This window comes from Melospiza georgiana, chromosome 8, assembly GCF_028018845.1.
Source record: "Melospiza georgiana isolate bMelGeo1 chromosome 8, bMelGeo1.pri, whole genome shotgun sequence".
Taxonomy (NCBI): Eukaryota; Metazoa; Chordata; class Aves; order Passeriformes; family Passerellidae; genus Melospiza; species Melospiza georgiana.
The window spans coordinates 29839347-29864194 of NC_080437.1; the positions used below are offsets into that span (position 1 = coordinate 29839347).

General features: G+C 38.1%; 1 protein-coding gene across 2 annotated transcripts in view; it reads left to right on the plus strand.

Moving 5' to 3' along the window:
- Positions 1–230: 230 nt before the first annotated feature.
- The window catches only part of ATRNL1 (attractin like 1), a 429920-nt gene continuing 405302 nt past the window's right edge, over positions 231–24848 (plus strand). For both annotated transcript variants that reach the window (XM_058028925.1, XM_058028926.1), the window contains exon 1: positions 231–586. In XM_058028925.1, coding sequence (XP_057884908.1) covers positions 303–586 — 284 coding nt within the window. In that variant the 5' untranslated portion in view covers positions 231–302. The remainder of the gene's footprint in view (positions 587–24848) is intronic.

Genomic DNA, 24848 nt, shown 5'->3' on the forward strand with positions numbered 1-24848 from the left:
GGCGAGGAGAAAACACAAGGTCAAGAGGCAGCTCTCCTCCTCCATGGAAGAAGACGGGAGCGATGAGCCCTGAGGAGGACGACGAGGAGAAGGGGCGGATGGCTGAGGGCTGCCGGGCTTCCCCTCGGGAGTGACGGGGCGCGGAGGGCTGAAAGGGGCCGGAGGAGGCAGCGCTGGGGTCGGGAGGGAGGAGAGAAGGCGAGGAGGAAGCGGGGGGTTTGAATCTCCCTGGCTGGATTAACTCCCCTCAGGGGAAGCTGCCATCGCCGGCCGCGCCTCGGCCCGCGGCCCCCGCGGCCAAGATGGACCTGGGCAGCGGCGGCCGGAGAGCGGGAGCTGCCCCCGCGGGCCCGGCCGCTTGGAGACCTTTCCCCTCCGCCTGCTGCTGCTGCTTCGCCTCGCTCCTGGATGTGAACAGCTGGCTGCTCTTCTACGGCTTCCTCTACCTGGCCCTCTATGCCCAGGTGTCCCAGTCCAAGTCCTGCGACAAAATTTCCTGCTTCTCGGGTCATTGTGTCAACTCCACCTGCGTCTGCGACCAGGGCTGGGTGGGAGACCAGTGCCAACACTGCCAGGGCAGGTTCAAGTAAGGTTCTGCTTATTGTGAATTTCTTCTCATCCCTGCATCCTTTTCCTGTCACTTTCACTTGCGGTTTTTTGTTTGTTTTGTTTTGCTCGTGTCTGCTATGATTTTGTTCGTGTGTGGTGGAAGTATGTGGCAGAAGTTATGGATAAAATAGGCTCCTCCAGCGCTTAAGAGAACAGGACACAGCTCCGGCTGACTTATCGCTGAAAATAGGCTGCTCCACTTCATGGGAACTGAGAGACGGGAGAAATCGGCCTAAAGCTGTGTCGCTGCTGTCCCTTCTGGAAATGTCATGGAAATGACATGTGCACTTCATGGGGCTGTCCAGGGAACAAGGATTAGTAGTGGATTTTAATTACTTTTTCCTCCTGAAGAGTGAAAGGTTTAGCTCCTTTCAGCCTTCCTTTCTTTCAGTTGTTTGAGCGAAGTGGGCATTAGTCAGTTTCATTCAGGACTACACAAGTGCAACTGAGTGAAATATACATCCCTGGTGACAAGGTTTGCAGGAGAGAGTGGCAAATAGGAAACAGTAACATATTTTTGCGAGGGAAGGAGTACTCAGTCAAGGTCTAACTACCTTCTCATTCTTAAAAGTCACTGTGATACCGAGTCATTGATCAGTGAGAAGGAAGCCTACCCTGACACTTGCTTTTCTCTATGGAGTGGGAAAGAAGACTTAATTTATAGGGCTGTCACTTTCCTCCCGCCCCCTTTGGTATCAGTGTAAAGACTGGCTGTGAAGAATACTGTTTGCTGTTATTTCGCTATATAATCTTGGACAGGACATCTCATTTCATTCCCTGTAAAACACCCCTTATAAGCAGGAACTCCATTTATTAAGTATGTTGACATACAAAGCTAGAAAGTGTTTTAATATCTAACTAATAGCAATACATTGGTGACACTGTGTCTTGGAGAAGTCAAGTTCTTTCTGTCTTTGGGAAACTACTTTTTATAGATTAAATATCAATAACTGTCCGTTTTAAAATTATGTTTAAATTCAGATTTTCTCTCTGGAGTACTGAAGTTAAGCTGTACAATTTACATCTCTTTTAAACATTTAATACTATCTCACTCATTCCTAAATAAACAAAAAGTAAATCCAGTAACTTGTTAGTCTGGGAAGTTAAGGAGCAGTTGAAGTCAGACATGTTGGCTGAAGTGAGGTATACAGTGCAGAGAAAGAGCCAAGTTACTGGTATTTGGTGGATATTGCAGCAGTAAGATTATAACCTAGCCATAAAACTAAGACAAGGCAAATATAGTGCATTTCTTTTTTTTTTTTTTTTTGCCTATGACCCTGGTAATAAGGTTTTAAAGTTGGCCATTTGTTGCGTGTGTGTATTGGATGTTTGGGGTTTGTCCTGCTGTGGAACAATGGGCTGATTATGGAGAGTGATGAGAGGAGGCCCAGGTGAATCTTTTTTGTGTGTGGATCTGCAGAGCTCTTCTTTCCTGGCTATAAAGAGATTACTTGTATCCTTTATTAGTCTGTATTACTCATAACAGACCCTAACAGTGCCAGGAACAAAGTAAATGGTAATTTCTTAAATTTCCAAGCTTGTTGTGAATGAGTGTATTCTCTGAGTTGTTACTGGGCCGTTATCCTGTCCTTACAGGCATTATCTTTGTCATCTTTTAAAACATCTAGTTTTTTTTAACCTTGGTTGTGTTTGTCAAGTGAGGAAGCACAGTGTTACATTTTCCCTTCTGGTGGAAAGTTAATAATCCATCCCCACCTAGAGGAAGTTCTGTCTGAGTGTTTGAAGGGCTCCTCTCCTGAGCTGAGCTAACACAGTGTTTAATTGAAGTGCTGTTAGGGGTTTCGGTGAAATCGGAAGAGATTTCTCATTAACTCCTCTGTGTTTTTACATGCTTAGCTTTAGGAGTGACAGTGACATTTGCATTATGATTTTTCTCACGGGAGTAAGCTGTTGGAGAGCTATTTTTTACTGAGGACACTTTTCATAGCAGTGTCTTTGACAGCTCATCTTTAATCTTCATTCTTGGAAGCAAAGTATACTCTGCACTGAAAATAAGCATTCTAAGATTTAAAGCTTTTCAAGCCCTGGGAGTTGGGGATGGAGCGAAATATGTTAAACGTGTTTTACCCTGCTGCAAGCAGCAGCTCGGAGTGGTTCTGTTTTGAATCCTGCTAATTCAGATGGGTGTGGAATGGATGATGAGCTCCGTGTATTTCCACCTGAAGAGTTGGCAAAAGAATGTTACTCTGCCTGATGGCTGGGTGATGAGAGACCTTCCCCATCTCTGTGGCAACCGATGCTTTGCCTTATTGCCGCGGAACATTTGCCTTTTTTCCTATGTGCTTTTACCCTTAAGTAGCCAAGGCTGGACTTTGGCAGCAGGGCTTTGTCAGCTCCTGCCGGGTGTACATCACTCGTGCTTGTGTCATTAAGGATTATCATGAAGATCGTTTCAGAATGGCAAAGGCTGAAGAGTGTGTTGGGCTGTTGGAGCTGCACGAACAGCCAGTTCGGAGGTTGTAGATACGATCTGCAGAGATGTTAACAGAACCTTGTGTATTACTCTAAACATTTACAGGCTTTCCAAGCCGCAGCTGTTTGAAGTGCCTGCCTGTGTCCCTGTTACCCAAGATGTAAATTGAACTTTTAATGACCTAAATTGGACATGTATAAAACCTGTCACTACAGTATTTGAGAAAAAGCAGATTTTCAAGGCTAGGCTTAAAACACTTGAAAATAAGATTTTCCCCTTTTTCTCATGTAAGTGAGGTATGGTTGTTTTTACTCTCTGGGAATGAGTGACTTGCATTAGCAAGTACCAGGAACATTGTGGTAAGAGGAGAAATGCTCTGCCTGAGGGTGTCTTGGGACCATTAATTCTTTGGTGAGAGATGTGTAGTATTTTTGCCTTTGTTTTATTTCTCTTCTAAACTGAGAAACAGCAACACAGCAGAGAGACATCAAAAATAATTGATCAATCTTCGTAAGCAGGTGTCAAAATTAATTGACAATACTATGGTAACCTTGCCTTTTCCCTGTAGGAGAACTACTGAGTAAATAAACTGCTTTGCAAATGTTGCTCTGCACTGGATGAAGGAAAGGTGGGTGGGTGGGGAAAATAGGCCAAGAGACTGTCTAGCACCATTTTGCCATTTTATTTCTCTTATTTACCAAGTTTTGAATTTACTCTTGTTATTGTGAAGCCTGTGGTAAATCTGTAAAAATGCAGATGTTGCTATTCTTACTGCAGGGCATTCACAATCCTGTCAGTCACTATTCAGAAAGGTTTAGGCCTCGTGTCTGCTTGGTGGTAAATTATTTTACTCTCTGTCCAGATTGGTTATCTGAATGCAGCTCTGACTTTCTGACTTACTTTCATCTTTCAACCTTTTTTTCCCCTTCCATCCCTTCACCTCTACTGTGAAATAATGCAAAATCTTTTTTTTAAACCAAAATAAAAAGGAGAAATTTAGTTATAAAAAGAGAAGGCAAAGTAATTTTGCCAGGTGAAAGGTAGGAAAGCCAGGGTGAGAAAGTTCTGTTTTTATAGCAGGGAGCTTCAATCAGCACAGTTCTCAAGGTATAAACTAAACCACAAGGGCAGTGTACGGTTTTGTTTTGCAAGGTTGATTTATTAAAGAAGTGATGCTTTTAATGCTACATCTGCCATTCATTCTTGTCCTTCTCTTTGCCTTTGAATTTGTTGGTCAGTTGCACTTTTCCTGATGGTAAAGTTTGGGCAGAAGGGAGAGGGAAGGGCTGCCTAAATCAGTTCTGTTACAAGGCTCCAGGGAGTTCAGGGACACAAACATTATGAATGGCCCCACTGCAGTGAAAACTGCTGTCACAGCTTCTATGTAGTTAGATGTCAAAGTCAATAGTCTTGAGATGCAGCAGTGCAGGAAAACAGGTTTCAGTAGTTTTGCTACTCACAGAATGATTTCTTAGAAGAAAAAAAAAATTCCTCCAGGTTGGAGCAAAAAGTTTCCCTATTCCCAAAATCTGCTCTGCTTTGCACTGGTTTGTGGGGCAGCATTTGAGAAAACTTTGTGCGTGGAATTTATCTTCCTCTGAAGTTTTTGTGGACTGGAAATACCCACTGTAATGTGCTGCCTTTGAAAAATTAGGTTGTGCCTTCAGAGGTTTATGGTTATTTATTTGATAGCTGTGAGTGTGAAGTGTAATGAAGCAGAAGAGGACAGGTGAGCACCTTTGAGGACCTACACTTCAGTTAATCTGCTTTACCTAGTCCTAGATATGCAGTTGTTATGGAGAGAGTGAGAGCAAATGGATTTGTTTGATTATTAAAGCTTGCCTCCAGATGTTCTTATTGTACTTTGACATTACCTCCTGCATGCTCTCCTTAATTTTTAGAGCTCCTAGAAAAGATTCTGCATTCTTCAAGGACAGAACAATTTCTAACTACAAATACATTCCCAACTGAAATGTTTGAAGGGTATCAAATTTTGTTATTCCATGCAAAATCCTTATTTCAATCTAAAACTCTGAATTCTGCTGTCTGCAGAATGACTCATGCAAAGAGTGTCCTTAAATTGCAGATTGTAAATGAGTGATAACGTTGTGTAAGAAGAGATCTTAAGAGAAGAAGTTAGCTTTAGCTGCAGCCAGCTGAAGTTCAGAGTGCTGTGAAAGGGGCTGACTTTATCCTTCACGCTTCTCTTTGATTACAGCTTGCTGGTTCTTATGTAAGCATTAATATTCCTGCTGAGAGTTGAAAAGTATCAACAGGAACAGATCTCCCCACCTCCCAGCCAGTTTTTTTTAAGCTAGCTCAGTTTCCTCAAGTCGCTTCACTTACATAAGGCTCCTGCTGATCCAAAGGAGTTGGCAGCATCAGCAGGTGTAGATAGGAGAAAAAATTTGTTACTTTTAGAATTGGTCCAGACTTAGTTTTCCAGAACTTAAAAGTAAAACAACATCACCATTAAAGTGCAACTTCTGTTTCACAGGGTGAAATCCCTGAGTCATGCTACAAGTTGCAGCACTGTCTTTGTCATCAGAATGGCCTGTATCTAATCCAAGAAATAATTACTCTTATTGACATCAGTGCAATTGAGTGTGAGATTTTGCACCTGCAAATTGCCTTTTTAAAACTCAGCATGTGAATGCTAGTAAAATTAAACCTCTGGAAAAGCATAATTGATTATGATTTTAGCTTATCAAGTGGTCTTTATTTAAGTTATTTTAGTTATGGTGCTCTGAAAAACTATTTTAATATGATTTCTTCTCTCTGTCTATATTAAAATTCAAGAATACAATTATAGCTTATATTATAAAGATATTTTTGATTTCTAAAGAACAAATTTGTTTTGTAAATCTTGTTTTGAATGTAGAACATTAAACATAGAGCCATAAAACCATTTTAAATGCCTCTTGAGCTAAGCTATCTGCACTGAAATGTGCTTTTTGAAAGGAAAGCAATCTTTTTGCAAACTTAAAAAATTAATTTTATTGTGACGTGTTTTATTGTCTGCTTGATACTTGCTACATGAAATCTTTTAGATTGGAAAATACCCTTAAAATCAGAGTCCAGCCACTGTCCTAACAATACCATTTCATCAGTAGCCATTTCAGTGGTTTTTAAGGGTTTTATAGGGAAGACCAGAGATGAGCTCTGATTACTTATTCCCTCTTGCCTTTTGCAGGCTTTAGGCTAGCTCTGAATTCCTTCCTGTGCGAGTTGAGCCCATGCTTTAGAAAGCATCTGTACATGTCTGAAAACACTTCCACTGACTCAAAGCCCCTTACAGCCTTTCAAACTCCTTTCATTTGCTAGTTATCCTCACTGTGTTCTATAACCAGAAAAACAGATGTAGGGATTGCTAATAGACAGATCTAATCTACCTTATTTTTTCTCCTTTTTAGTTACCCTGTTTTCTCATGTTTTGAGTCAGGTCTTCATTGCAGAACCTTTAGTAGGAGAGGTCTCTGTTGCCTGTGCAGATGGAGATATGGCCACCTTTTCCTCACTGAGAATGGAAAGTTCCTTGAGTTGTCTCAACATAAAACAAACTTTTCCCTCCTTGACTGCTCTCTTGGTTTACAGCCTCCCCTATTTTATCCGTGTTCTTGAGCTATGAATGCCAGAACTAGATGCTTTTGGTAATGGTCTTGCTGGTAGAATGTAGATGCAGAGTAGCTTCTCCCCTGCTGCCCGGGCTCCTGCTGTGCAGCTGCAGCCTGTGCAGCTTGGCATTCTGATTTTCTACCTCCAAATCCTCTTGGAGCTGCTGCATCCTCAGTATCGAGGCCCTGCTTTTCTCAAACCAGCCTGTGAACTGAAAATATCCTCCCTTGGTTCAAGTGACAGGGAGTTGTGGGGCTGCAAACACGTTTGGGATGGAGCTGTGCCCTTTTAAAAACACTCATTTCCCCTCAAAGCAGTAGAAAATTAATTATGTATAGTGTCCCTTCCTCTGTGTAAATCTGCAGCCATCCATAGGAGTGAAACCAAATGCAAGTTGGGCAAGGCCTGGTGGATTCTGAAGCCTGGTTTGTCTGCAGGGCTGGTGGATTCTGAAGCCTGATTTGTCTGCAGGGCTGGTGGATTCTGAAGCCAGGTTTGTCTGCAGGGCTGGTGGATTCTGAAGCCTGGTTTGTTTGCAGCTAAGCAATTTGTTATTTAGGCAAAGAAGTGTGGGAACAGATGGTTGATGACCCTGCCAGCCCTTCAGACAGCATCAAAGGCTGGTTGCCATTGCTATGGGTGGGTAAAAAATTCAGTTATACCAATACATGCTTAAATCTATCCATAAATAATACATGAATAGCTGTACAGGTTATAGCATTAATACTCTTAGAATGTTTTTAATTTAATTTGGCAAATGAATTTAGTCTCGCACCATGTTTCTCTTAGTTCCTTTAATCAAGGGGAAGGCATGATGATCGTATTTTGGAAGGCATTGCCATAGTTCATGTCATCTTTTTAAAATGAGTAGTTTTTGAGAACTCAGTCTATCACACTGCACTAGAAATTGATTTAATTGTATCAAAATGTAGGCAGAAAAGGTAGGAGGTAAATATGAGATATTACAGGAATACCCTTGGGATATTCCTACACATCCTAATAAATGCTGCTGAGAAAAGACCTTATTTTGAAACATTACTACCTAGACAACAAAAATGCATTGGAAAACTCCTGCAGTACTGAAGAATAATTATCTGTCAATGTCTATGAAATTTATTATTTGCTGTATAGTCTAAGCCAGAAAAACATCCTACGAAGTTCCTGTGAGGAGAAATAAATGATGATGATGATACCTGAAAACATGAACACTCCAGTGAATTGCAGCTGCTAACAGTAATAAAAGTAAACCAGTAAACTGTAAGCAAAATAGATGTTTTAATGTGAGGTGAGTGAGCTGTGGGAATTTTCATACCAGTTTTATAGGTTGTCCTCTAAATCTTAAAAACCTAATGAGTGGAAAAAGTGTTGCATTGGTTCAAGAGCTCCATGAGGATCAAGACTTTACTGAGAAATCATGGAACTAAGCTTAACACATTTTTTTACTTAGTGTTCCTTCCCAAGGTGCAAGACCTGCATTTAAGTTTGCTCCATAGAGAAAAACCTAAATGTTTTTAGACCTCTAAAAAATTATTTGGCCACCAGCTATAGAATATTCCAGGATAAGCATCTTAAACTCTGTTAATGCAACAGCATTAAAAAAATAAATTCTATGAGACATTCTCTTCCAAAATTTAAAGCTGTTACTCATCTGTAAGAAATGGATTGTAGGATCTGTTTGAATCAGTATTTTTATATTTCTTAGCTAAGGGTGAAAATGGGCTGCTTCCATCTCTGATGGCAAAATATCTACTCTGTTCATGCTAGTGGTATTTAAAAGCAACCTAGCTGTAGAATATTTCCAAGTTTTAAGCAGCACATATCTGATAACCTTGAACTGGGCAGGGAGTTTTGAATCCAGGGTATTCTAGGATTACCTGGCAACCAAACAAGTACTGAATTACTTAAAGATTGGATGCAGACACCCAAGATGACAGACACTCAATGTCTACATTTTCTTATGGATTTCTTCCATAATTTATGTGCTTCAGTTTTTCATCTGTAAAAAGGAAATAACACTTCCTGTAAGCTTACAAGACTTGAGGTGACCCATGAGGCTCAGCTAATAAGCTAGATAAAATGTTAGAGATTGCATTTGTTCCTGGAATGTGGTAAATATTAGAGCATGAAGTACTGTTGTCCAAACTATGCTGTGTATCTGAAACAGATGAGAAAAATCACTTCCTCATTAGGTCAGATGGAGCAAAACCTGGCAGTCTGTGTTATTGCAGAATAATAGTCTCATATTATAGATTCACTGGAAAAAAATTGTAATTGGCTGTCACTGATAAGATTTGGTTTCAGAAGACTCCCAAAGACCTAACCCCTAACCCTGGATTAAATATTACAAACATAATATTGCAAAATGCTGCAGTGCTTGATGGGTATTTTGAAGAGTTGCTGCTTTACTTGTAGGAATACAGTGTTCTACATTAGCAATTTCATTCCTATGCCAGTATCAAGGAATCACACATTCCTAATTTGTAGGTTGATGACATTTATGTTATTACAGAATCCAGTCTTTAAATGTAGATTTTTATTACAGACACGTATTTTTGTGTACAGGTTTTTGTTTTTTCCCATGTGTTTGAGTTTTCAGCTACTTCTCTGTTATCTTGAGGGTTGATAACTTGTCTCCTATGAAAAAAATGGTTCATGTTGACTGTGTCACAAAAGGACTAGACTTTAGCTAATGTCTGTTGTGGCAGTATAATATGAGCAGCAGTGATTTTGGTCCAAATCCTAGGAGGAGATCTGGAGTTAGAATGTCTCTACATATTCTGGTGAGCTTTGCAGAAACTTTGTTCAAGGTGCAAGCAAACCACACAGTGGAACAAGAAGACAAATGGGCTTCTTTCATTGCCACCCACAATCCTGGGACAAAGATAAATTACTCAGGAAAGTATCTTTGCAATCATGCTGCAATTTAAAGTACTTTCCTTCTTGTAATGGATAGAAGTGACTAAAATATGGTGAGCTTAATTTTCTTGTTAATTAATCTCAGTTTTAGAAACTCAAGAAGACTTGGATACATTCTGACTTCTATAAAGGAATATTTTGATAATTTCAGCTCTATTAGTAAAACTGAAATGCTGATTAATCCAACTGTAGGATAATTTGCACCCTTAATTGTTTGTTTGTTTGTTTGTTTGTTTAATAATCTATAGAGTAAGAGTGTGTGTATGTAAAGCTATGTATTTCTCACAAGGAAACCCCAAACACAGCTCCCAGTCCTGTTTGTGTGTGCAAGCCCAGTTGATGAAGATGCTTTGGAGGACTCTTGCTAATCAAATGTTGTGCTGCATTCAGGGTGTCCCAAAGCAAGCATGGGGAGAGGGAAATGAACCCTGAATATTTCATGGGAAGCATCCCAGAGCTGCTGGAAGGAAGCTGGGTGCATTTGTGCTTCTCTCATTATCAGCACATCTGTTTTGTTTGTGTCATGAGTCTTCTCCAATAGGTAACTGAAGCCACAACGTTGGACAGGAGCTGGAAGGTAATTCTGAAAAATGAAAAATACTGAACAAACAAATGGCTGCTTTTGAAAACGTACGGATTTGCACTTGTGTGCACTACTGTACTATCATATTAAGACAATTTTGTTAGAAAATATTTTTGCAGATGTTTTCTAAACCCTAATGCTGATATAATTATTAAAATCAGAATATGTGTATTTAAAATCCACACCCCGTTCCCCCTCACCACCCCAGTCACTTTAGTACTGTAGCACTTTGTAGGAGCAAGCATCTATTTTAAACTAAAAATGGCATAATTTTTCTAGAGTTTTTAACCTCTGAAGTGCTTATACTATTTTAGCTTTCACAGGGCTAAAAATCCCCATCTATATTCAAGGAAGGACTTACCTCCACTCATCTGTATCATACTCCACCTGGATATCTTATTTAAGCACTGGGTAGCTGCTTGTCACAATGGCCTTGGGAATGGGAAACAGACAGTTTTTTGAGCTCTTTTACATGTAAGAAACCTGAATTTGTGTGCTTGTCTAAAGTAAAATAACAAATAAGTGGCTGAATTGAAATGGAAGCTTGAGAATAAATACAATTTTCTGTAAGTCTGTATCAGCCCTCAGTTTAGGAAGACTGAATTGTCTTCAGTTTGCACAGGATTTTTTTCTTGCAAATATACAATATAGTTTGAAGTTCTGTGTTTTCTCAGAGACTTCTACTATGTAGCATAAGAGAGAATATGAAGTTTACTATTCATACATACATACATATATATATGTATGTATGTATAAAATTATAATTTATATATTATTCATAACCGAGGAGTTTCATGATGGTATTTTACATGGATGGTTTCAAACACCTACTGTGTGTCATTCAGTAAGTATATGGGGGGCCTCTGTTAATGCAGGTATAAATGCCAGTATAGGTTAGAGGTTGATGGGTACTTAGAGAATTGATCTTGCAAAGGTGGACCCAGGACGTGAAAGATGGAATGAGTTTGTAGCTGATCTCTGGTTTTCATTTTTTAAAGAGGGCGGAGACAGGGAACAAGCAAGCCACAGCTTAATGTATTAACTTTACAAAATGTGTTCATCATCAGCAATGTTGCTGGATAATTTTATTTTCAATTTTCTATACATCCTTGAAGTGTACTTACTGTATTTGGGCTTTGTAGGCATTTGGAAATCTGTTCTCTAACATAAAACTCTGAAGTGACAGACAGCTGAATGTATGTAGAATATTCCTTAAAAGTTAGATGTGGGTTTTCCAGTTTAGAATGGCTGCATTTCTAAGTAGCAATTGGACTGAAAAGCAGATCAGTGCATATTAGCTTCTCTTAGTATGATGAAAGCTTGCAGTGCTACACTGAAATGGAATTTGAGAGCATCTTCCTCTGACATTTTCCTTTGAGTTGCTGTGAGAGTTTTGAGCTCATGCTCAATAAAGATCTTAAAAAGTCCTACCTGTTATTAATAAAACCCCCTGTGGCTGATCAGCTCTTTTTCACACATCACCTGTAGCTCTTCAGTCACTATTTTTTAATCATCCTGATAAATGTGTCCTTTTATTTCCATCTGCTAATGAAAACCAAAGCAGATGAAGAGCACACTTAACCTTAGTCCTCACTATTAAATACAGAAATTGAGCTGTAGTCTGGTTTTCTGATGATCCAGGAGAGAGCTCTGTGCAATGTGTGATATTCTAGTTTATGTTGTAACTTTGCAATCTACAACTTTCCTTTTTGTAAGTCATTGGATGTGCATAAAAATTATTGTGCTTCACGGCTGGGAGAATGACAAAAATAAATATGCAAATTTTGGTGAGTATGAGCATAGTCACACTTGATCTTCAGTGGAAGAAATATTCTTCTTTGTTCTCATGCTGTTGCAGGCCTAGACTTCAGTGTATGATATCTCTTATTCTGGGGCTACTTGAAAGTATACTTTTAAAAAAACCCCTACAATATTGATGAAGGAAATTTGCAGGCATCCTCTGTTTAGAAATCTACAGTATTTTAAGTAGCAGCAACTTTTGGGGTTGTCATCTCTATTAAGACCTTTTTTTCCTTTGTTTTATTTTTGTTTTTTTTTTTTTTTTTTTTTTTTTTAACAGACCAGAAGTACTGAGGAGGCTGGCCGAGTTCATGTGGCACTCTAAGATAGGATTATATGCATACTCAGGAAGTAGATGTATTCTGGTCATGTAGTTTAAATGATAGGATGCCTTTTTTGTGTGTGTTTCTGCTCTTAAGAGTTACTTTGATCACTCTTGTTGGATTCTCTGTTCTTTGCACATTATGTTCTTCTTGGTAGGACGTTCTTGCTTTATAGTTAAGGTTTTTCTAGTCTAAAAGATCTTGTCATTGCTTCCACAAGAAAGTGGAAAATGCTGTGAATACCTGTATGGAAATGCCTGGGAGCCTGTAAACCATGGCTCTGAAGGGAATTATGACCTGAGCTTTAGCAGGTTTGTGTGGGGCTGCTGCAGTGCAGGAGGAGCTGCATTTACTGGTCAACACACACAGGCACAAGGCGGTTCTTTTTCTGCTTGTGCTCAGCATAAGATGGTGATACAGTTCAGGACATCTCTGCACTTGATTTCAGTGCTGACTTGGGTTCCAGGCTGCATAAATCTGACCTGCTGCTTGTTATGGACTTAAAGATCATCTCATTCCAGCCCCTCTGCCATGGGCAGAGATCCTTCCCACTGGGCCAGGTTACTCAGAGCTCCATCCAGCCTGGTCTTTAACACAGTCCACAACTTCTCTTGGCAACAATTGTCTGTGCTTAAGACAATCTGAAGGATTTTTGTTTTCCCTAATGTTGAATTATACTTAGTCCCAATTTGCCTGTGTTGTTCTTCAGGGTTTTGTGTGCATGTCCGATTTTTGACTCTTAAATTATTCGCTCGAGCTGCAAAGAGAAAATGGCATAGCTGTGTGTGTGTGCATGATGTCTGCAGATCAGAAATACTGAGTGTTTGTTCATCTCATTAATCATGTTGAGGTTTGGGAGGGGGAAATAGACTTGTTCAGAAAGTAATTTTCAGGAGCTGTGTGGATAATGAGCTCGGTTCAGAGGTTGCACGTACTTGCTGAAGAATTTGCTTGAGGCAGAATTTGAAAGAAACACTCTCTAAGGAGGTCACTCTATGCAAAGTAAGGAGTGTTGTGGAAGCAGGTGAGATTTGAGGATGTCCACAGAGTAAGATTGGGGGCTTGTAATTGATCAAGGATGGGAAACAGCTCTTGGTTTTGTGGAGAGGTTAACTTTTATGAAAGCATGCACCAGCATGGACTTGGCAGTAGTTGTAGGATAAAAAATTAATATTTTATTCACTACTTAATTAAAAATAAAATAGTTAATAATAATATATAAGGAACTAAAATTACGTTAAATTTATATTTTCTCCATTAAATTAATATTTATGGTATAAGAAGGAATAATGAGGCTGTTCATAATTTTGCACTTGAAAGTAGACTGCAGGTCTGACTTTCATTTGCTGTAATCTTAAATTGTTGTATTTCATCTGTTTAGAATTTGTTCTTTAATATGAAGGTAAACTTCAGGAAGCTGATAGAATGAAATGGATAATCAGACTCTTACAAAATTATGTATATATGACAGAAGTGTGTCCCTCATGTATTCATGCTGAAATGGTTGTTATCTTGCAGATTTTAAAATATATAATGTGTGTGGGTGTGCATATATATTGCCTTAAGTTTTAGAATACTGATTTATTTTGCCTATTGTGTTTGATTTAATTTTCTTTTAAAATTGCAGTGAACTGAATTTAAAAAAAATTCCCAGTGAAAGAACATCAGGATACCAGGGAGGAATTACACTGATAATCAGTGTTTGTGCCATATGCTTTTGGAGTTTGTGTGGCTGGATAGAATCAATCCTTTTAGAGAGATTTTTAAATTATATTAATAGGTTGATGAAATAATCTTTTCACCTAATGAACTGTTAGGGGTCAGTATTTTATGTCCTGGTACTTTTAGAATCAAGCTGTTAAGGTGTTGTCTCATGCTAAGAATGTTTTTATATTACCAACAATTCTCCTCTGAATGAATTTAATTATGTTAGTATGGCACTCAGTAATTATTTCCCCTTCTGTTTTTAGTTAGGGTTGTGATTTCAAATATTTTGCTTGAGTTACAGATGTCCAAGGGAATGTTCTCCTAAAACATGTTTTATCCATGTGAAGAAAGCGAAATGCTAGCTTTTGTTCAAGTAGAATTCCCTCTCCTCTCTTAAAATATTTTTAGCTTATCCTTGTCAGAGGATTCTTGAGAAAAATAAGAAGAGATGCTCTTATGAAATCTCTGGGAGCCTTGCTGTGTTTGGATGCCGAAGAGAAATCAGAATCTTACTGTGCAATGGGCACTTAAAAAGCAAACCAATAACTGGACTGTAGTGTGTGACTATTATTTTGGAGCAGTTGAGTTTTGAATTTAAAAACTCTGTTAAAGATCACAGAGAAAAATGCTCAGGATGAACTTTTTTGGTGTAGAGTTATGTGCTGAGAGGTAGGAGGAAAAACGGAGTAAGTGTGGAGGTGTTTTTGTACAACTAGTAAAGAATCTGGGTATTTGATTCTGTAGCTATTTAAGCCTGTTTCTGTTGTTTCATTGAACTAATGCAGCATCTTAATAATTAGTTTTCTCTTTTCAATAAAAAAAACCTGGTGTCTGCATTGCTCAGTAGTGGTGTATTTGTCAGGAATGTCTGAAGTTATTGGTGTCAGGGGGGATAGTTATTCCTCAACTAATATTTTCTGTTATTGGTACTAGACATACTTGATGTTGTAGGAATTGAGTGGCAGTCTTTTGTAAGTGTTCAAAAATGTTATCAAAGTGCATTTTTTTCTGATTTAGGACCATGTCTGAAGCAGACTTTCGTTGCTTGTGTTGTGTGGACTGAATTTGCATGACTGTATGAGTAGAAAGGCCTTTTGTATTCAGTCATTTGGCAAATGCATCTCACCAACAAATATCAGCAGTTAAAGCAAGAAATCAGGAAGCTTTTAATTATAAGTAGAGGGGCATTTCTGGTTGGAATGTGTGGTCACTGAGCATCTTCCAAGGATTTCAAGTTTGTCTGTGTAGTGGTGAAAAACAGCAGCAGTGACAAATCAAACAAAACCCAAACAGGTAAAAAAGCGATGCTTATGAAGACCAATAGATTGTTCAGCATTGCTTTTTAATATATAAATTTGTACTTTGAATTCTGCTGTCTGTGTTGTGGAACTGCCGTCTTTGGTGTCTTTGGCAGAAGGAGCCAGCCAAGGGTTCTCATTCTGTTTGGAAGATCTCCATTGAGGGGGTTTCTCTGCCCAGCTCAAAGGCTGAGGGAAGGTCTTCACCAGAGTCCTGTGGCTCTACACCACCAGCCTTTCAGAGTGATGGACTTTGCCCATCTGTGCCTCAGAAGAAGCTGTGGTTTATTTTATTCTGGACCAAATGCCTCAGGCAGGGTTTTCATGTGCTGGTTATGTTTTGTTCCCATACACAACTGTGCTGTTCTCTAAGCACTGCACAGACCAAGTTGCAATGGATAACACTCACTTGTGAGTCTGCATTAAATTTTGTTGCAAAATAATGATCATCAAATTGATTTTTTTTGGAAAGCTTTGAAGTGAGTATTTAGTGATTGTCCCTATTTAAAAGCTGCCCTGTGATAGGGAGTTTGAGAATTTAATTTTTCTGAAAAATGCTCTAGAGGTTTTCTTACTGCCTTTACAATAAATTATATGCTCTCTTTTCCTATATCTTTTTACTGCTCTATAAATCAGCAGAGAGGTTATGAATTTGTTTCATATTGCTGTGTTGCACATTTGTTGATGAAACAGCTTATTAGATCATAAATAGATGTAATTGCATAATCTAATGGGAGAGGGGAGGTGGATTGAAGAAGGGGAGGAAACACAAATAGCACCAGAAATTAACAGATAGGAGAAGACAAAATTTTGTTACTAAGCTATAAAAGCAATTGAGTGGTTATGAAATGCAGAACCAAATAGTTACTTTGTTTTCATTTTAACCTAGATCATAATGGTAAATGAAAATTTATATATCAGGAAAAAATGAATAAATGACAGAAGACTTGGTAGCACCCTTCCTAGCATAGCTTTAAACTTCATTGATCTTTAAGGTTCATTTTGCACCTCAACTACTGCAGTTTTGTGTTTTGAGCTGTTTCCTCCCTGGTGTTTGTATCTGCAGAAATAAAAGGCTTTGCTTTGTTTATGATTTAGATTTCTATAAATCACTTGTGAATCTCATATAAAGATCACTTGTGAATCTCATATAAGGACTCCTGCTCACCTCAGCTCTCTCCTAAATGGGAGGAAAAGAAACTGTGCAATGACATTTGAGCTCTATTTTAATTTCAGTTTCTCACAATTTAGGAGACTGACAGTATTCTTTAGATTATTTCTAACCTCTAATCCTGGAGCTATGACCTGTGTGTGTGTGCTGTGTTTTTTTTAAATGAATGGAGTTCTGTGATAGTGGACTGTGCTCACTCTGGATGAGTTTGCAGGTATGAATCACCGGACTACTGCTGATGGTCTTTCACAAAATGATAGATTTAATTAATGGCTGAACTATTATTAGTAACATTAAATTTATTACTTATATTATTAATAGGAAAAATAGGTAGGATTTCTAAAATGTGTTTCTAACTTATAATGCTCCAGTTATTGTCAATGTTCTGGTAATTTCATTTTAATATTTTTTTCTTCTCTAGATGAACATTGGAGTTGTCTGAAACTGCTAAAACATTACAACCCTGAACAATGAGGTAGAGAGGTCTGGGCTTTATGGAGGAGGGAGCAGGGAGTTCTAATTAACAAAATAAAAAAAGAAAAAGAAAATTACCAACACTGAAGGTCAACATTAAATACTAGAGCTGTGAAATTTGAATGAACATAAATGTTTTAAGTTTCTTTTATTATTTCCATTATGGTTCAGCCTTCCTAGGACTTTATTAGAAATTGCATATAGCAATTATTGTTGCATTTCTTGTGAGATAAATGAAAATTGACTCCCCACGTCCTAATTTATAGTTGCCATTTCTAGAGTATTGTAATTTCTTATTATCTAAATGTGAGTTTTTAAAGTTGATATGAGCATTTGCCTCAACTTCTGAATTTTTTAGTTTAACATGAAACTTCCTGATGATGCTCCTGAAGTATTGTATTTTTTCTGGTATTTCTTTTTTATTTTTTCCCCTTTTCAAGCACTTTGATTATTTTCTAATGACTTGCCTGCCTCCTCAACATTCTGGCAAATTGGGATTAATTAAGAAGGTGGGCAAGTTGGGATTAATTAAAAAGGCATGCTTATAAAAGCACCAGGGATTTGTATGAGTTAAAGGTGAAGTCTTGCATATAAAAGGAAAAATTTTCTAAACCATATAGGCCTGTATATATGTGTATATACATATGTATATATGTATCTACTTTTATATTTATGTGTATAAAACTATCCTTGAGAACAGAAATATCCAGAGTCTGCATGAGAGTAGAGGCTCCATGCTGGTGGTTCTTTGACTTGAACAGCTACAGGATTACTGCAAACCTTCCCTTATGTGGGGCTAGTGCCTCTAATCACTGTGCAGCTGAATGACAGTGGGAATGAGAAGGAGGGAGAGTTGCATCTTCTCCTTATGGCTCATATTTTAATATAAAATCACTGCCAGAGCATTGCTTGAGCTGTGCTCCCAGATTGCCCATCAGGGTCTCTGAGGAGTTAGCTAGGTAGATTCATGTGTCTGTGGAGATGTGACATCCACCTTCATCCAAGCAATTACAGCCTTTTATGGATGCCTGGGAGTGAGGCTGCTGAGGAGCTCACAAGCTGCAGTGGGGAAAAAATTCAGGTTCCTGTGAAGAATAGCTACCTCAGGACTGGACTGCAAAGCTGAGCATTTTGGTTTGCAATTTAGGCTTGAATACTGCTTTTACTCTACTTCAGTCTATAAGTTGCCATCATCTTCATTTCCCTCCAGATTTCTGTCTGATGCTACCAGACAGAGGGATTGAAATTGCTGGCTGCTGACGTCTCTGCAGAGGGTTCATCTCTCTCCTATTTTTCCCTTTTCTGTTCCCCAGTTCTTGAAGGATTACTACCCTAGTCCATGCACACTATTTGAGAGGCAAAGGCATCAGTTATTGATCTAAGAACTGTGTGAAAACATTGTATACTTCTGGTTTTTTAATTATTGTGTTGAAAGAAATTCTTGGTTATCTGTATGTGGCAGATATATGGTTCCCCATCGTTACACTCAGAGACATATTTGTGTGTGGGGGATATTTTATATTTGAAAAAATAAATAAAGGACAAAACATCAGCACAAACCCCTACAATCACCTCTTGCAGAACAATTTGAAACTTGAGCAGGTATCTCTTAGAAGCATGCCCTGGTATTAAAGACTAATTTATTGAAGTCTTTATGCCCTACTCCCAAACTCTGTGGAGAGAAATGGCAGTATTATGTAATGAAAAATGCTATACATGCATTCAAGCTTCTTGACTCTCACATTTGGGCATGGAAATGGGCTGCCCAGGGAGGTGTTTAAGGGTGTGGACCTCAGTTCCATGGTCTGGTTGACGGGATGGTGGTTGTCACAGGTTGGACTCGATGATCTGAGAAGTTTCCAGCCTCATTGATACTGTGATTCTGTGATTTCTGACTGCCTGAATTTGGACTGTCACTCTGAATTTGTTCAATCTCTTTTATACATTTTTGTGTGCACAGCCACTTAGCCAGAAGAGCTGTTTTCTCCCCATTTGCTTTTTCATTTTGTCCTCTTTATGTATGGAGTCATATTTTTGCCTCAGATTTCATTATGCTGGGATAAGCAAGTGTCTTCTTGCTAGGCTCTTATTTCTTCTAGTCATTCAAATATCATTCTCTGTTCCAGTTTAATCTTTCCTCTTCTGTTTCCTGGCTGTGGCTTTCCCTGGTTCCTGTGCTGTGATGCTGTTTCTGCCTGCTTGCTTCTGGAAATCCCACATCTGGATCACTGCCTGATCTCTGGAAATCCCACACTGTAGGATCATTTTTCTTTTTCTGGAAGTGTTCCATTGGTGGCATAGTCATTCTCTTGCTATTTTAATTATCTCCCTTCTCCAAAGGACTGGTTAAAAGTATTTCCCTCACTAAGTCCATGACTTTTCTGACTAAATTACTAAATTTGCTCTGTTCTTAGTGTAGCATTACCATCACCTAGTTCTCTGCATGGGATATAGCAATCTCTAATAATATGAGCAAATACATGCCATCAATAAATTCCATTAGCACATTGGTGCCATCATTGTTAGGTGTATTTTTAAGGCTAGTTTTTGACTGACTTCATTATCCAGTATTAATTCCCATATAGGGTTAATTTTTTTCTTCAGCACAACCTGTTGGCCCCATTTCTATCCAGCTTGTTACTTTCATTATGATTCTCATATTAACTTGGTTTCTGGCTTTAATTGCACAGCTTATTATCAAGCCCTCTTATAATGGTAATTTTCTTTATAGTTGCTTTATCAAAGATAGTGTGAGATATTAATAAATTTATGATGCATTTTATTCTTCTTTCCCCTCACATCCATATTTTTAGATTAAACTATGAATATAGAATAATGAAAAGCTAGACTAATAGATTCTATTAATTCTCTTCTTTTTTGCATTAAATTTAGGTACAATATTTGCTAGAATATGACAAATGCTATAATTTAATAGATATAATAAAGTGCCTGCTGCTTAACTTGTAAGTTAATGTATTGGTTCTTTTGTTTCCTAGGGCTCTTGTGTAGAGATTCTTGTCTCTGTTCTGGTAGCACAATAAGTTCTTTGAATTTTTTCCTAGTAAAAATGTGATATTATCCAACTCAAGATGCTTTGTTCCGTGAACTGCTTTGCTTTTGCAAGGTAATGCTTTGCATCATCATCTTGAGTCAAAATCACTGAACATTTTCTTTGTTTTGAGCTGTCTGCTGTTTCTGTTGCCTCACACTTCCTGATGTTTTTGCCATTTGTTGGACAAGTTTGTAGCCATATAAAAATGTACTCATACATGATTTAACAAATTTCCTTAGTGAGAAAGCTATTAAAAAAAGAAATTGAACTGGAACTTGTTGCTCTGGTGAAATTAGTGTTATACATTAAAGCTCAGATGTTTTGGTATTATGGTTGATTGCCTTGTCATGTATATATTTCTTACAAAGCCAAAGTGGGAGGTAATGCTGACCCACTTATGGATTATATTCACATTAACTCAGTTTGCTTTATAAGATGTAATTAGATATGAAGTAATTTAAGATTTGTCTAGAATTTTTGGTCATTTTAACCTCACTTGGGGGTTGGGCAGTATTTTAATTCTGACTTGAATTTCCACCTCAAAGTACTTTTCATGCTTTAAGGTAAAGAGCAGAAGATTCATCCCCTTTAGATTCATCCCATTTCTTCATAAATTTCCACTATGTAGAAAATAAACTCAATTCTGCTGAATACTACTAGAATGCTCAGGTTTCATATTCCCTATTTACCTTCTATCAATTACCTTAATTATTAATTGCATAAATGAAAGTATGAAATCCTTCAGTTTGTGAATACTGACTGTCACTCAGAGCACATTCTAACTGGCAATAACAATGAAATAATATCTACTTCTAGTAAGTTTACAATCCCACAGCATGTATTTTACACAGCAGCTTGTGAAGATGAATTATTTCTGTGCTTATCTAGTTATTAAAGGTAACAATTTAATCAGTGACTGATCTCCATCTCAAATTACATCTGGAGTGATAATGAGTATGTAGAGCTGCTTTGACTTTTCTATTATGTCCATATGGATTTTCAAACTGATACCAGTCCATAATGCATGTGTACAATAGTCTTCCATCCTCTCTGTTCTCTTTTCCCTGCAGTAAAAAAGTAGTCACTGATGAAAAATGTAAATGGAAATATCTAAGACTTTAGGGTCATACATCCTGGCTTAAGATGTGCTAATTAGTTACTCTTGGCAGTCAGAGGAATCATTCAATTTGCCGAGTATGAAAAGTTTTGGTGCTCTTCTATGTTCCAATAATGGTCTTATTGTTAAATACTTAACATGCCTGGTACATCTGATTTAGCATCTCAGGTAGATAGGGTGGCAAAGTAAGTATTTTTCCTGTGATTTCCCATACAGAATTCCCTGTTGGAAATACCAGTGTTGGGTAGAGAATGCACAGTATCCTGGTCAAATATTGCCATATTAGCTTGGGTTCAACAGCACCTGCAAAGCTTTGCAGCCTGTAGGTGATCTGTGACATAATCTGCTTGTCACAGCTCCAAACAGGCAGTACTTTAGGATTTCTGGAACTTCATTATATAGTTGAGTTCGATTTATAATTATTTTAGTCTTTAACAGTTTTTAAGGAAGGCTTTGAGATGAGAAAAGCCAATGCAGACATATGGTTGTGTGAGTCAGCAGGTGCTAGATGCTGTCATTGGCACCTCTTTCCATGTTGATTCCTGCAGATCTTGGAGATGGGAACTTGTTGGCCATTGTGCAGCAGTGTCACAACTGGGACATTCAGCGTTGACCTAAATTATAGCATTCATCTTCTAATAAGATGGACATTTGATTTGATCTGTCTGATAAGATGGACATTTTATTTGATCTGCCTTCATTGTTGTGTGGTTTCCTTCAATGTTTTTTCTCTCTTGACTTTCATGGTACTGGTCTTAACTTGGGACTCTCAACTACTGTAAGTGCTCCTCCAGTGACTAGCTGATCTATTTTCCCTACTAAGGAGTAGAAAAACCTTTGAAACAACTACTTTTTATCTTTTTTAGCTGTCATTCTCAACTTGATTGCTTGTCTGCAAACTGTCTCTTGCTGCTGATTTTAAAATACATTCTTCTAACTCTTTAAATAATCTTGTTCATTCACCTCCTGAGATAATCAAACATTTTAAAAAGGCTCTGTGACCCAAATGTCGAACACTTCACTAGGTTATTTAACATTTCTTGCAACTCTTAGATGTCATTGAGATGGAGTCTTAGTATATTGGTTTCCCTGTAAATTAATTCAACTCTTGCACCTTCAAGGCTGAAAAATTATTTTTTGAAATTGTCATATGAGTACACAGTTCAAGAGGCAAAAATCTGCATATAGACATAGGAAAAACTAGTCATTCAGATATTCTTTGTAAAAAAAGCCTTCAAGAGGCATCCTTGGTAGTGAATGCTGAGGAGAGGGCTCCCTGATGAGTGATTACCATGCCTCACCAACTGACTCAATTCATGTGTAACTTTTATTTTTAAATCAATGAATGGAATACAGCTCTGTTCAACCTTATTCATAAGAGACATAGCTGTGCCTTCTGGTCTGGTCTATCACCAGGGACTGCTTAAAACTGTTAAATTCTTTTTATGCAGACTCTTATGCAAGGTAACCTTAGACCTGACAATATGTAGCCATCCTATTTTCTGGTAGAATAGCAGGTGGTTACTTGGAGCTTCCATATGACTTATTCATATGTCCCAGTGTTTGTTTGTGTCAAGACATTAGAGAGGTTCTTTCCTGTTTGAAGCAGGTGGATGTCACTGACCTCATTTGGGATGTTGCCTGATCTAGTACATGCAGCAAATGTATCAGTCTTTTATACAGTGTAATGCTTAGGAAATCCAGAAACAGATGAGTAGCACAGATCTGAATGGCTGTGCAAAATACAAAAAAAAAAAAAAAAAAAAAAAAAAGGTAAGATTTTAATCTATAAATATGAATTGGAAAGCTTACCAAAAGGCATGTTTCCTCCCCTCCCCGGGCCTATATTGTCTGCTTGGTAGCTTAAATTCACTTCTGGAGATTGATGCTTTGTCTCTTAAATATCTGTGTTTGCAATTTAGCTACCCACTCAAGGGACAAGTCATTCAGCTTAATTTTCTCCAGTTGCCCCAGTTGTTACCTAAAGGATCCTTCTTCACTCTCCTGACATGTGCAATGTTAGTTTTGTGTTTACACCACTCTTCTCTAATGAGAAGAATATGTGGAACTACATCCTAAAAGTGTTGAAAGCCTTCCAACAGGTTTCTGCAGCTGAGCTCTCTTGCCTGTACTACCCAGTCCTGTATCCCTGTTATATACAACAGGCAACTCTTGCAGATTTACACCACAGCAACCTAGACAAGGACTGTGTCCATTTTTATGTTTAGTAAAATTTTTAGATCCTTTCAAGTTTTTGTGATAGTATGTATTGAAATTCAAGAAATATGAGTAAATACTTCTTTAAAGCTCATTTTTCAACTGAAAGCTTTTTAAAGCAGCCCTGTCAGTTTAAATTCCCTAAAAGTATCATATGTAAAATGATACACATGTGCTCTATAATCCTATCTTTAGTAAATGGATTTGCAGCCTAAGAACTTCTATGAATTGGAACACTCAGATCCTTAGGCTTATTCAAGAAAAAGCATTTTAAAATGTAAAGGGATTAAAAAAAATATATTTCTGGTGATTTTGTAAGCAAAGATTTAGCTTATTTTCTAACTAAATGCAAAAGCTGACGTTAGGCTGGCAATTCCAAGAGGCCATCTCAGTCTTGTATATTCAGATAACTTTAAGATTTGGTGTTTCAAAAGTAGCAATTTTATTAAGAGAGGTATTTGAGGGTGGGAAAGTGAGACAAAATCACCCTGAACTAGTGTCTCTGTTGGTCAGGAGCTGGATCCTGGTGATTGTCACTTCAGATGTGACTCCAGGCCCCCCAGGCTGGTGAGTACTCATTGATGGGAGGGTGCAGCCTCTGCTGTGCTGCCAGGTCAGCGTGTTCCCATTGCAGCTCATGCCCGGCTTCCATTCTGGACAGAAAACTCAGGGGAGAAGGGGCTCTGCTTCATTTTTGGTTAGCTGGGAGGTAGAGATGGTGCAAAATAAACTCTGTACAAGATTGTGCCTTGTTCTGCCTTGTTCTGCCTCTGTGGCTGTTGGTGGTTCACACAGCCTGATCTGTATCTGGCACCTATTTTGGGATGGAGCACATATGGTAAAGTACAAATGCAGGTGTGGATTTTATGAACAGCTGACAAAAATGAGCCAGTTCACAGATCAAAGTAAAACTCTTTCCACAAGCATATAGTTTATGCTTGTGGAAAGAGTTTTACTTTACACTAAAGTAAAACTAAATAACAAATTATTTGGTTTAATTTATGTAATCACTGAAACTAAGATGCCACATGTTTTGATGAACATGTTTTTCCCTTTCAATCCTTCCCCTAAATGATTTATCAAAATAGCTATATTTAAAAATCCTAAATCTTAAACCTTTTTCTCTTAAAGCCCTGGCTGAAGCTTCCTAATTGTCTAGTTTGAGATGGTGTAAAATATCTAATTCTCTTCTCTTTGGAACTGCTGTAATTTTTTTTCCCCATTTGAGAGCATACATCCATAGAGGTGTGTTTTAGGGGTTTTTTTCAATATGAAATAAAAGCGTATTTTGGGGATGATTCAACAAGCCCTTTGGCTCTTTTTAGGCTGATGATAACCCTCAGCTTCCTTAGTGAAAAGCAAGCCCTGCCAGAATTAGTTTGAATTTTGCTTTAACTGTACTAAGTTCCAGTTTAATCACCTACTAAGAGTCCTGGGCACAATGCTGTCCTCAGAGAGCTGAGGTCAGGAGTGATTGAAGTTCAGATTAATGATTGAAGAGCACCTTCTGGTGACTAATCAAAGGCCAAAAT